General features: G+C 40.3%; 1 protein-coding gene across 3 annotated transcripts in view; it reads left to right on the top strand.

Moving 5' to 3' along the window:
- Nucleotides 1-12629, top strand: part of LOC126967979 (uncharacterized) — a 116364-nt gene that overhangs the window by 93731 nt on the left and 10004 nt on the right. For 2 of the 3 annotated variants that reach the window (XM_050812717.1, XM_050812719.1), the window contains exons 2-3: nucleotides 3536-3658; nucleotides 9518-10216. In XM_050812717.1, coding sequence (XP_050668674.1) covers nucleotides 3575-3658; nucleotides 9518-10216 — 783 coding nt within the window. In that variant the 5' untranslated portion in view covers nucleotides 3536-3574. The remainder of the gene's footprint in view (nucleotides 1-3535; nucleotides 3659-9517; nucleotides 10217-12629) is intronic. The other variant, XM_050812716.1, reaches the window with a different exon arrangement.

Below are 12629 nucleotides of genomic sequence, written 5' to 3'. Positions count from 1 at the left end.
TACGCTTTGTCATATTAGGATTGAAAGTGTCATATTAGGATTGAAAGCTTCTACGCTTTGTCATATTAGGATTGAAAGTGTCATATTAGGATTGAAAGTGTCATATTAGGATTGAAAGCTTCTACGCTTTGTCATATTAGGATTGAAAGTGTCATATTAGGATTGAAAGTGTCATATTAGGATTGAAAGCTTCTACGCTTTGTCATATTAGGATTGAAAGTGTCATATTAGGATTGAAAGTGTCATATTAGGATTGAAAGCTTCTACGCTTTGTCATATTAGGATTGAAAGTGTCATATTAGGATTGAAAGTGTCATATTAGGATTGAAAGCTTCTACGCTTTGTCATATTAGGATTGAAAGTGTCATATTAGGATTGAAAGCTTCTACGCTTTGTCATATTAGGATTGACAGCTTCTACGCTTTGTCATATTAGGATTGAAAGTGTCATATTAGGATTGAAAGCTTCTACGCTTTGTCATATTAGGATTGAAAGTGTCATATTAGGATTGAAAGCTTCTACGCTTTGTCATATTAGGATTGAAAGTGTCATATTAGGATTGAAAGTGTCATATTAGGATTGAAAGCTTCTACGCTTTGTCATATTAGGATTGAAAGTGTCATATTAGGATTGAAAGCTTCTACGCTTTGTCATATTAGGATTGAAAGTGTCATATTAGGATTGAAAGTGTCATATTAGGATTGAAAGCTTCTACGCTTTGTCATATTAGGATTGAAAGCATCTACGCTTTGTCATATTAGGATTGAAAGTGTCATATTAGGATTGAAAGCTTCTACGCTTTGTCATATTAGGATTGAAAGCTTCTACGCTTTGTCATATTAGGATTGAAAGTGTCATATTAGGATTGAAAGCTTCTACGCTTTGTCATATTTGGATTGAAAGTGTCATATTAGGATTGAAAGCTTCTACGCTTTGTCATATTTGGATTGAAAGCTTCTACGCTTTGTCATATTAGGATTGAAAGTGTCATATTAGGATTGAAAGCTTCTACGCTTTGTCATATTAGGATTGAAAGCTTCTACGCTTTGTCATATTAGGATTGAAAGTGTCATATTAGGATTGAAAGCTTCTACGCTTTGTCATATTTGGATTGAAAGTGTCATATTAGGATTGAAAGCTTCTACGCTTTGTCATATTTGGATTGAAAGCTTCTACGCTTTGTCATATTAGGATTGAAAGTGTCATATTAGGATTGAAAGCTTCTACGCTTTGTCATATTTGGATTGAAAGTGTCATATTAGGATTGAAAGCTTCTACGCTTTGTCATATTTGGATTGAAAGCTTCTACGCTTTGTCATATTAGGATTGAAAGTGTCATATTAGGATTGAAAGCTTCTACGCTTTGTCATATTAGGATTGAAAGTGTCATATTAGGATTGAAAGCTTCTACGCTTTGTCATATTTGGATTGAAAGCTTCTACGCTTTGTCATATTAGGATTGAAAGTGTCATATTAGGATTGAAAGCTTCTACGCTTTGTCATATTTGGATTGAAAGTGTCATATTAGGATTGAAAGCTTCTACGCTTTGTCATATTTGGATTGAAAGCTTCTACGCTTTGTCATATTAGGATTGAAAGTGTCATATTAGGATTGAAAGCTTCTACGCTTTGTCATATTAGGATTGAAAGTGTCATATTAGGATTGAAAGCTTCTACGCTTTGTCATATTTGGATTGAAAGTGTCATATTAGGATTGAAAGCTTCTACGCTTTGTCATATTTGGATTGAAAGCCTTATCGCTTTATCCTGATGTCCTGCTGAAAGCCATCACGCTTTGCAGTAAGGTTGGGCTGATCTGTCTTGACCCAAGGTTGATGCTGAAAGCTGCAACACTTTGCAGCGTGTTTTAAGTGCTGCCTCTGAGCAATGCTGAAAGCGCCAACGCTTTGCTATACGCCAGAGCTGTGACGTGCTGAAAGCTTTAACGCTTTGCTTTGTGGGAGGTTGAAAGCTGTTTGTAAACGCTTTACTTGTGTGCTATTCGCTGTGGCGTCCAGGCTGGACTTGACGTCGATAAATCAACGCGAGAGCGCGTTGGATTGGCCGTGTCGGAGAATTAGAATATAAAAGTAATATGGCCTGTATGATTATATTCTACTCTGTGTATTAGGCTGAACTGATGGCGAACGTCATCTTTCAAAGTGTGTTTGATGTTGTCACTGTGTACGTCACTGTCGGTGACGTGATTGAAGTTAGTTATTATTGTCCATCAGTAGAGCGCTAATTGAGAAGTCGCAGTCGTCTTCAAGCTAGCGCCCGCGCCGGTTGTGCGCACTGATCAACTTAAATAACATGGTGGATACCAACAACGTGACGCCCGATTTTAAATCCAAATAAATCTCCGAGATATATTATAATTGTTTTTTTTTAATGATATTGAAATGACGATTTACTTTAAAACACATTTTAAAGGATTAAAACGCGTGTAATTGTTACTGTGTTTTACCTTCATTTTGCGTAAAAGATACATTTTTATTATTATATTAGTCAACCCGACGTTTCATGACCTTTTCAGAGCATGTTTCCAGGGGGACTGTGGTTGACGAGAGATGAGATTATCCATCTCATATATATATATATATATATATATATATATATATATATATATATAGACCTGTCATGTAGTAATTTTAATCCTTTAAAAAGTGTTTTATTTAGATGTGTAATACTCGCGTTACTCAAAATACATACTATATAAAGCCAAATTTAAATTGGATTCCATTAAGCACACAAACTTTTCCCATAAGATGCAACGTATGTCGGAGAAGGTTTTTATATATGACATGTTGGCGATTACTTTTATGGAACCTGTATTTTTTGATTTAGAAATACCTATATATTCGGAATATATATAATATAAATTAAAAAAAAAGTAACGCACAAAAAGGACGTCACTTCGAATACATATCAGTCACTCATAGTCAATACAATTGTCGGCAGGTTGGTGTCAAGTTTCGTTCAATCTTTAAAATACGCCTGTAGTGCCCCGGTATACCTTAATCAATAGTCATATTGACATTTTAAACATGATCACATTGTAAAACTTACTAAAGCCAGAGTTTTAAACACAAACACTCTACAGTTGAAACACAAAATAGTATGAGTACCTACTTTCTAAACGGTGGGCAACGCTCCTGTAATTCCTCTGGTGTTGCAAGAGAATGTGGGCGGCGGTGATCAGATAACATCATGTGAGCCATACGCTCGTTTTGTCGACGCGCTCTATTTATGACCAGTGGCCAGCTTCCCCGAAGACAATTTGGCTTTGCCCTCCAGATGACGACGAAATTGGCAATCGCTCGAGATGACCTATTCCGATTCTAGGCGAGGCTATAAGGGAGGTGTTGTCGAAGAGCGGTGATACAACAAATACGATAATTTGCAATATACATTGTTAATATAACAATGAATTACGTTCAGAACGGACGTGTGGAACTGTTAATTGACATGTTTTACGAATACCTATATCACAGGTTGTTGGCTCGTGTAAATGTAATGTGGTGTTCTGTTTCAGACAGGCGGCTGCGGCGGCGCGGACGGCTCGAGCTCCGGCATGGAGTGCCTGCAGCTGCGGTCTCCGCCAGGCCAGTTCAACTACCTCATCTCCGAGCAGGCTAAATCACTCGTTGCTCTACAGGTCACTTTATTTCTTTTCTATAACTATAACAGGCTTTTCACCAGTGGAAGGCGAGATTATGGGCACCACAACGCGAACGGCGCCTTTTTCTGCCGTGAAGCAGTAATGTTTAAACATTATTATGTTTCGCTCTGAAGGACGCCGTAGCTAGAGAAAAACTGGGCAAATGAGACTTGACATCTTGTGACTCAAAGCAATAAGTGCAATTGTATTTATATACTAGCTGACCCAGCAAACCGTTGTATTGCCATATAAAGTAATAAAAAAATTCAATAATTAAAATTTTTGGGCTATAAACAATAAATGACGAACGATTCTCAGACCTACCAAATATATCGTACATAAAATTTATCGTACTACAATAATTATAATATTCGATTGTCATCTTACAACTGTATTGCGTATCTGTGGATGGAATAGAAAAATATTTAAATCGCGAAACAAAAATAGGTGTTGCTGGTAGACGTGTGAAAATTTGAAGATTTATGTATTTTTTAATGGTGAATCATAATAAAATAAAAATAAAGTCAAAAGCACTGAACCTCCTGGTCAAAAATAAAGTTGTTCCTTTGGTGTTGGAAGTCGTTGTAAGTCGCATGGATGCCGGTGATCACTTACCATCAGACTCACGTGCTTATTTGCTCTCGTAATAAAATAACTTGTGGAAATTTAAATGTTTACTGTTTTCAAATTTATATAAATTCACATTCAACTATTGAACAAACTGTCTGTTTTACATAGACCAGGTATAATAACTGCGCGTATTCATCATAAAATTTTGTTAATCATATGCCTATGAGGTTTTGCCTCCCTACAGTAGATCCTTCCGACTAACCTTGCATCATTTATATATATTTTAAATTCCCCTGGCACATTCCCTATTCGGGGTCGGCCCTCCATATACAAGATCGCCACTGTTTGCGTTCTTGGGTCATTACTGGCGTTAGGCCTAGCATCGTCATGTCTTTGTTAACAGTTCAAGTCCAGGTAGTTGGTGGGCGGCTTCTGCCTCTCTTCGCCTCATCCATATCCATGACTCATCTCGTCATGTAGTGTTCGTCCCTACGCATCACATGCCCATACCAGCGTAATCGGCCTTCCTGTATTTTATGATGTATAGGTGCAATTTTAAAGGTGCCTCGGATATACTCATTACGAATTTTGTCTGACCGTGTAACACCCCCAGTCCAACGCAACATTTTCATTTCGGTGACATGCATTTTTTGTTCGTCACATTTTCTCATTCCCCGGCATTCTGATCCATAGAGCAAAGCTGGGCAACGCTTAGTTTTAATTGGCATTTTAGCGTCACATAGAACACCAGTAAGAGATCTCCACTTCAGCCATTCTGTTTTTATTCTATTTTGAATATCACTTTCGATATTGGCTTTAGTGTTAATAACGGACCCGAGATATTTGAATCCGTCAATCTTATTCAAGGGGTTTCCCTCCATTCTGGGTGGTGGCTGGGTATGTGTCGCTTTCAGAGAAATTGCAGTGCATATATTCAGTTTCCTGTCGGCTCACTCTTAGACCTTTTCCCTCCAATGCAACCAGCCATGCTTCGAAGCTATTTTGAAGTTCCGGCAGTGATTCCTCCACTAGGACTACATCATCCGCATATAAAAGTGTCCACGGGGCCAGTTTTTGAAGATCTTTGGTTATGTAGTCCATGACGATGTTAAATAGTAGGGGACTCTGTGTAGATCCCTGATGAACGCCGACTTTCAATTTGAAGCTTACTCTTGCCAGCAGGTGAAACAACTTGGGTGGTCACGTTTTTATACGTGTCTGGATGATACTTATGTACTGTTCCGGTACTTTTTGGGCCGTGAGTGCTTGCCAAATGAGCTAACGAGGTATGCGGTCAAAACCTTTTTCCAGATTTATAAAGACCATATGCAGATCCTTTTTAAGGGCTTTGTACTTGTCCATTAGTATCCTTAAGGTATGTATTGCATCAATAGTGCCCACTCCCGCAGTAAAGCCGTACTGATTTGGTGAAATTGTTGTGAGTTTATACAGTCTCTTGACCATAACTATTTCCCAGATCTTAAGGGTAGGTGACGTCAACTTGATCGCTCTGTAATTTCCACACTCTACTATGTTTCCCTTATTCTAGTAGAATGGTATCATGTTGCTCAGTCTCCACACGTCTGGCATAGTTCCTTTTAGATAAAATCAAGTTAAATAGTTTTGTTAGCCATTTTACACCATAGGCACCTGCTTTTTTCCATAGATCTGCAGGTATTTCGTATTTAGAGCCTGTGGCTTTGCCATTTTTCATTAAAATAATAGCGGTTGTAATTTCGGTAGGTACAATAGCTTCTATATGGCCAGAAATTGGAGAAATAAGTGATATTTGATAATGTGGAAATTCTACATTTAGTAGTTTTTGAAAATATTCCTGCCACCTGTTATTTATGTCTTTGTCTGTAGTTAATAATTTTCCTGAAGTGTCATTGATGCATTTGTTTTGTTTAAAATCTTGTGATTGTTTAAACGTTGTTTGCCTATTTTGAAAATTTCTTCATCGGTTCCAGCATTTTGCAGTCGAGATATCAGCGGATCCTCTGATGATGCTTTTGCAATGGCTACAGCTCGTTTTGCAGCTCTATTTGCAATCATATACTGGGTTTTATCCAATTCCGCTTTTGATTCTTGCCACTTTTTAAAACTGGATTTCTTTTCGGCGAGAGCTTGCTTAACTTCACTAGACCACCAACTAGCATCCTTGTCGGTTTTTAGCTTACTGCCTCTTGATATCCCTAGTGTCTTCTGCCAAGATGATAAAATGCGGGCGTGTAAATCATTCCATGCTGAGTTCGCATCTTTTGTGTCACAGTAATCTATAGAGTCTGCGAGATACTCTTCTACTTGTTTCATGGCTATGGCCCCTTTTGCTTTGTTAAAATTATACAATTTGATTCTTGGGAGCGATTTAATTGTGCAGTTTTTATTCCAATTCGGTAATGTTAGACAGGCTACAAGAATACGATGCTGAGTTAAAGTTCCCCTGGGATAACTTTGCAGTCTCAAAAGCGCAGTCTGCGTATAGCCGCATCGCAAAGGAAAACGTCAATCTGTGAGGAGTCCCTTCCTCTTTTGTAGGCGATTAGGTGTTCATCCTTTTTCTGAAAAAAGGTATGTATATGGTAATGGTATACTATGGACATATCAAAGTTTGATGCTAGTTCCAAGATGTCTTTTCCTTGATTTTTGAGAATGCCATACCCGAAGTTTCCATGGGCATTGTCCATTGGAGCTTTCTTGCCTACATGTCCATTAAGGTCTCCTGCAATGATTTTCCTCTCCGTATTTGGTATAATTTGGAGTAACTCTTGTAGTTCTTCCCAAAAAGCTTCTTTATCTTCCTTTCGGCAGCCTGTCTGCGGTGCATAAGTGGAAGTAATGTTAAGGCAGGGCTGATTGTCGAGCGCGAGTTTGACGTACATTATCCTATCATTTATTCGGTCTACCTTAATAACTCTTTGTTTCAGATTTTTGTCAAGTATAATGCCCATTCCATTTCTAGTTGACGAGCCATGGTAATACAGTTGGTAATTTTGACCAATATTTCTAGATTTCGAGCCTATCCATTTTAAACTAAAGTTCTTGAATACAGCATATGTTTATATTGCGTCTATGTAAAGTCTGTGCCAATTCTTGGCTACACTCAGTCAGTGAACCAATGTTCCAATTCGCTATGCGCATGTTGGTAGCGCTGTGTCCGAAGTCGTCGCTTAGGGGGAACGCCCTAGTATGTATCTCTTTCCTTTCATGTTGTACTTTCATTCTTGTATCAGGAGATTGTGTTTTGGCTGTGTGTTTTACGGCCGGTTGCCACCTGACGCCAAGACTGTCACCTATACTCCAGGTGCGAGTGGCGCCGTTGACCCGCTAGGGGTTCATCCGCCGCCAACTCTTCTGCATGCCCCAGTCTAGACATCCAGCACTGCCCACGACCTCTACTCCGAATACGTCGGAAAAGCCCGGGGCAGGCGTTGTTGACAGAGTATCCTTCTCCGGCCTTGTTGTCCGCGGGAGGTATTTTATTTCCCTCCTATCCTATGAAGGTTTGACCCTCCATCGAGCATTCCCCTATACGCCACCTGGGGACGCGTCCTCTAGGGAATTAGGCTACCCCAAGAACCTTAACCTTGCATCATTTCTAATGAAATAAAAAATTTATTAGACTGGGAACTTTTGTGTGGTTGGAAAAACTATTTTATATCTTTTGTCTCATAGTACTTCATTTGTAAAACTGAATCGCTTGGGCATATTATTATCAATTTTATTTATGAACCGTTTGAATACTTACAAAAATATGCAAAATCTTGACTATATCGCTGTCAATACAATATTAATGCTGAAGTATTCCGAATGTCAAGCAGCCGTACAAATAAACGCGGGAAACGTTTAACGTCCGAATAAACCAATCATAAGTTTGCTTTGTCTATTTGTAAACATTACGCATATTCTTGGTTTATTACGTAGGTCACACAAAACTTTTGCGTAACTTAAAAAAACAATATATTAACCAAAATATTATATTTATTGCTTTTCAAAATACACTCCTTTCCACATTTTAAACATTTTTTCATGCGATCGAACCATTTTTTAAAACAGTGTCTACGTGCTGATTGAACGCTATCACTGCCTCTTCGGAATTGGTAAAAGTGAAACCTCTGATTTTGGGAAAAATACAGAAATCACTAGGTCGGGGTCATGTGCAGGATGGGTGACGAGTTGTACTTTTTCGGAAGCTAAAAATGACTTAGTTCTGTTGGCCGCGTGTGAAGAAGCGAATTGTCATGATGTAGGAGAACGCGGCTTTTTGGTCGTCTTTCGCGACCTTTTTTTAACAGCCTGGGTAAACAAATGATAAAATACCACTCGGCATTAACACTCTTTTGATCTTCAAGTGAAATTGTGCAGATAGGTCCCGTAGCTGAGAAAAAAAATACAATCATTTTTTTACCAACATTTCTCGCCTGCCTCATTTTTGTTGGCCTGTTCTCATTTTCAAACACCAAACACAAGATTGCTGTTTTTTTCGGGTTCAAAAAAATCCACGTTTCGTCTCGTGTGACAATGTCATAAACAGCAAAACAGAATGTCCGTGGAAGTACTTCATTAGCATCTGTGAGCACCATTCCACGCGAGCCCGCTTCTGCTCCGCTGTCAGTGCATGAGGACAACAAAGTTTCCGAACTTTCAATTATTTGTGTAAAATTTTCTGAATTTGGCTCATACCAATCCCCAATAATCCTCGAATTGTCTCATAGGTAATCCGCGTGTTTTCTTCATTTAGCCGCTTAGCAGTAGCCACATTATTTTCATTGACGGCAGTTGAAGGCCGCCCTTCACCAAATTCGGCATGTAAAGAAACCCGACATCTCTCAAATTCACCAAACCATCGCCTCACGGTGCTCAAGCAAGGTGCTTCTCTCCCAAAAGCATTTTGAAGACGAGCGGCACAGTCTTGCGGTGAGAGAGAACTTTTAAAATCATCGCTCTGAAATCTTTTCGACTTAATTCCATTTTCGTTGCGTACGTAGAACTTTGATGTCTGATAAAAAACAATTGACAAATGATTTACCGCCAATTGTTTTTTCAATACTAAGAAGGTTGCAACGTTTCAAAAAATATAACATTCGAAATTCAAATAGTTCCGATTAGCTAGAAGTGCAAAACTTTCAGTGTGCCCCATGTAGCAGTTATAACGTTGTACCGAGTTTATTTGTAAGACCGTTAGTTACTTAGTTTATTGTTATCGTGTTACGTACATTTGAGTTGGCAAATATTATTTATTACTCCTTGCAACTTTGCATTAAATGGTGATTTCACACATTTCAGGAACTTCAGAATGAGGTCGGCGCTCTACTCGAGTTTCGAGATCTCGTCATCGAGACATTTCCAAACCTGCGCTCCAAGATGGCACCTTCGACCCCGGCCAGTGGGGCGCGGCGAGACTGGGAGCCTGGCGTCAGAGTGCGGCGGAAGCTGGCGGGAGGCGGCGGGGACTCTTCGCGGACCAAGCCCCAACCCTCCGTCCAGGACTCAGGCTTCAGCACGGAGACCTCCTGCGGGAAGGACGCGCATTCCTCCGCCTCGGCTTCCACGTCTGCCTCGAGGTCTCGCCCCATCGAAGACGACTTGTGGGCTTTACTCGATGTCATCCAACGTAAAGGTATCAGATTACGCGAAGAAGCGGAATCGCTGCGAGGCGAGCTGGACGAGAGGCATTCAAAGACTACGGAAGAATCTTTCGCTCGAGTGTTGTCGTCTGGGTGCGGAGACTGTACGGACGTAGCGCTTCTGCGTTGCGAGCGCGACGCCTTATTAGCGCACACCGCACACCTGGAGGCATTAGCAGCTGCTCGTCAGTCTTCTCCGGCGCAGAGTCCGCTGGGAAGGCTGGATAGCATCCTCCAGACACCGCAGCGGCCGCCGCCACTGTCCTCGACCGACTCCAAGAAGTTCGCGGCGATTCTACAGGAGAGCAATCCCGTCGAACTTCAAAGACAACTGCTCGTCTTGACCGTTCAGAATAGGGTGAGTTTAATATGTTATAATGCGCCTCAGGCACTTATTTGACGCTGTATGTGATAATACTTACACTTTCTAGTTTACTAGCTTCTCAACTCTACACTTCAAATCTTTTTCGTCGCGATTTTTTGGATGCCAAAGTACCCCACATAAGTCCTAACGATTTTATGGGAATGTGTTTATCGGCCGTGAAAGCATTTCTCAGTTATAAGGCTAATTCCTCTTATAATAATAACAATTAACTAATTAACGATATAAGTATACAATTAATTTATTAACGATAAGATGAAATAGTGCAGATCAACTCTAACTGTTGGGCAAATACATTCAAAAGGGAGAAACTTCTGTTTTATTTTAAGTTAACGCTAGATCATGCTCCCTTCTTTGGTACCTACCGCGGCTTCTACAGGGAAATTATTTGTTTATGAAAGAGAATGTGATCATCTCCGCCCACACTTTTTCGCAACACCAGAGCAATCACAGGAGCCTTGCCGGCCCTTTAAAAAAGTTTAAGGTACGGTAACGTATCGTCTCGGAAACACTCTCGTTAATAGAAGTGAAGAGTAAATGAGGGTAGTTGACATGAAGTATGGATGTCATGATGTTACTGCTTCAGTTTGTGACAGTCGGTAATGACCGAGGTTATAAAAGACTTTGATACTCGATCCCTTGTCTCACAAACTCCTTGTTCAAATTATAAGTGTAGTTCAGTTTATGAAGCTGCGTGGCTTTTTATATTATTGAGCACACGAATGTTGAGACCTTTGCGTTGGATCGGAGGTTTGAAAATATTTACGTAATTGAAACAGATCGTAACAGTGTCACAGAGACTGTCACTAATTGCGTTAGTTGTTTGATGTTTCGCAACGATACGCTGTGGTCGACCGTTTGTTGCTCTAACGAGGTGCCTTCTAATGCTGTGACGTAATCGCCTTTTGGCGGAATTTTGCGGAACACCGGAATTAGTGGACCGCAAAGGAAACTAGTGATCCGTGGCCAAACGAGAGTGTGTGTTGCGATAGACACACAATAACTTTTAAGAAAAAAGTGTATTTGTGTAATATGTTATTGATTGCTCGTACAAATCACTATATACACATATATATATATATATATATATATATATATATATATATATATATAGATAATCTATTCTAGCAGTAAACCAACGGCAGCTAGAAGCTTTTTTGGGGATGAAACATGTTTTGGTTGTGGGTTGATTATGGCTGGAAGTTTCTCATGAGTCAGAAAGTTTTTGAAGGAATTTGTTCGAATGTTTTAAACCGGGCCTCCGCCTTGCGCTGCGCGGGCGAAGACTTGCTCCACCCGGCGGGCCGTGCTAAGTATATATAAAGCACAAACACGGCGTTGGAAACCTTGTCCATCAGCAGCCACAATAGTCACCGACCCCACAATATTAAATCGATGAGTTTGTATTTGTAAGTGTTCGGGATCAAAAGCTATTCAGGTTCAAACATAGAGTTACATTGAACATGAGTGAGGTTGTTCACTAGAACGTGCTAACAATATGACACTCCACAACCGCGCGTTTTGCAACTAATTTCTTGCCTCGCACAGCCACTTTGTGGAATCAATTATCGGCTGCTGTTTACCCGAACCGATACGACTCAGTGACCTTCAAGAAATGGCCATACTTCCCGCCTGAAGGCCGACAACGCATCCCTTGACATGTGATGTGAAACGCCTTGCCCATTACAAAGAAGTAATTGAACCCACATTTCTGTGCGGCCACTGGCTACGGCGCCCTCCAAACCTAAACACCATAGCTTAGACATTACTGCTTCACGGCTGAAAACGGCGTTGTGATATAACACCTAGCTGACCATCTTATACTAACAAGACTTGGTTATTGGTAAACTTTACAAAGGTTTTGTCATATTTTTTTATGGAAGAGAAGACAAACGAGTGTAAGGGTTACCTGAATTTAAGTGATCACCGCCGCCCGTATTCTATTGCAACTCTAGAGGAATCACATGAGCATAGCCAGTCCTTTAGAAAAGTGTACGCGCTATTTTTGGTAAGGTACCCATGTCGTATCATCCCGGAAACACCGCACAAGAAAGCTCATTCCACAGCTTGGTTATACGTGGAAGAAAGCTCCTTGAAAATCGCACTGTGGAGGACCCGCCACACATCGCCACATTTTGTGGAGTGTCTTGAAGGTGGATTTTGGCGGCAGGAATCAGGTTAATCAGCTCTTCAGAAAACTCCCCGTGATAAATGCAGTAGAAGACACCTAACGAAGCGACGTCCCTACGAAGTGCCAAGTGATCTAGCCAGTCATAGTGCACTGGATCCCCGACAATCCGAGCAGCTCTGTGTTGCCCACAGATTACCTTCAAAATGTTTAATAGTTACTAAATGACCATAACCGTATTCAGAAGTATATATAACAATA

Source organism: Leptidea sinapis, chromosome 14 (assembly GCF_905404315.1).
Source record: "Leptidea sinapis chromosome 14, ilLepSina1.1, whole genome shotgun sequence".
Classification (NCBI taxonomy): Eukaryota; Metazoa; Arthropoda; class Insecta; order Lepidoptera; family Pieridae; genus Leptidea; species Leptidea sinapis.
The sequence above is the reverse complement of the archived record's forward strand: the minus strand, read 5'-3'. Positions and strand labels throughout refer to the sequence as shown.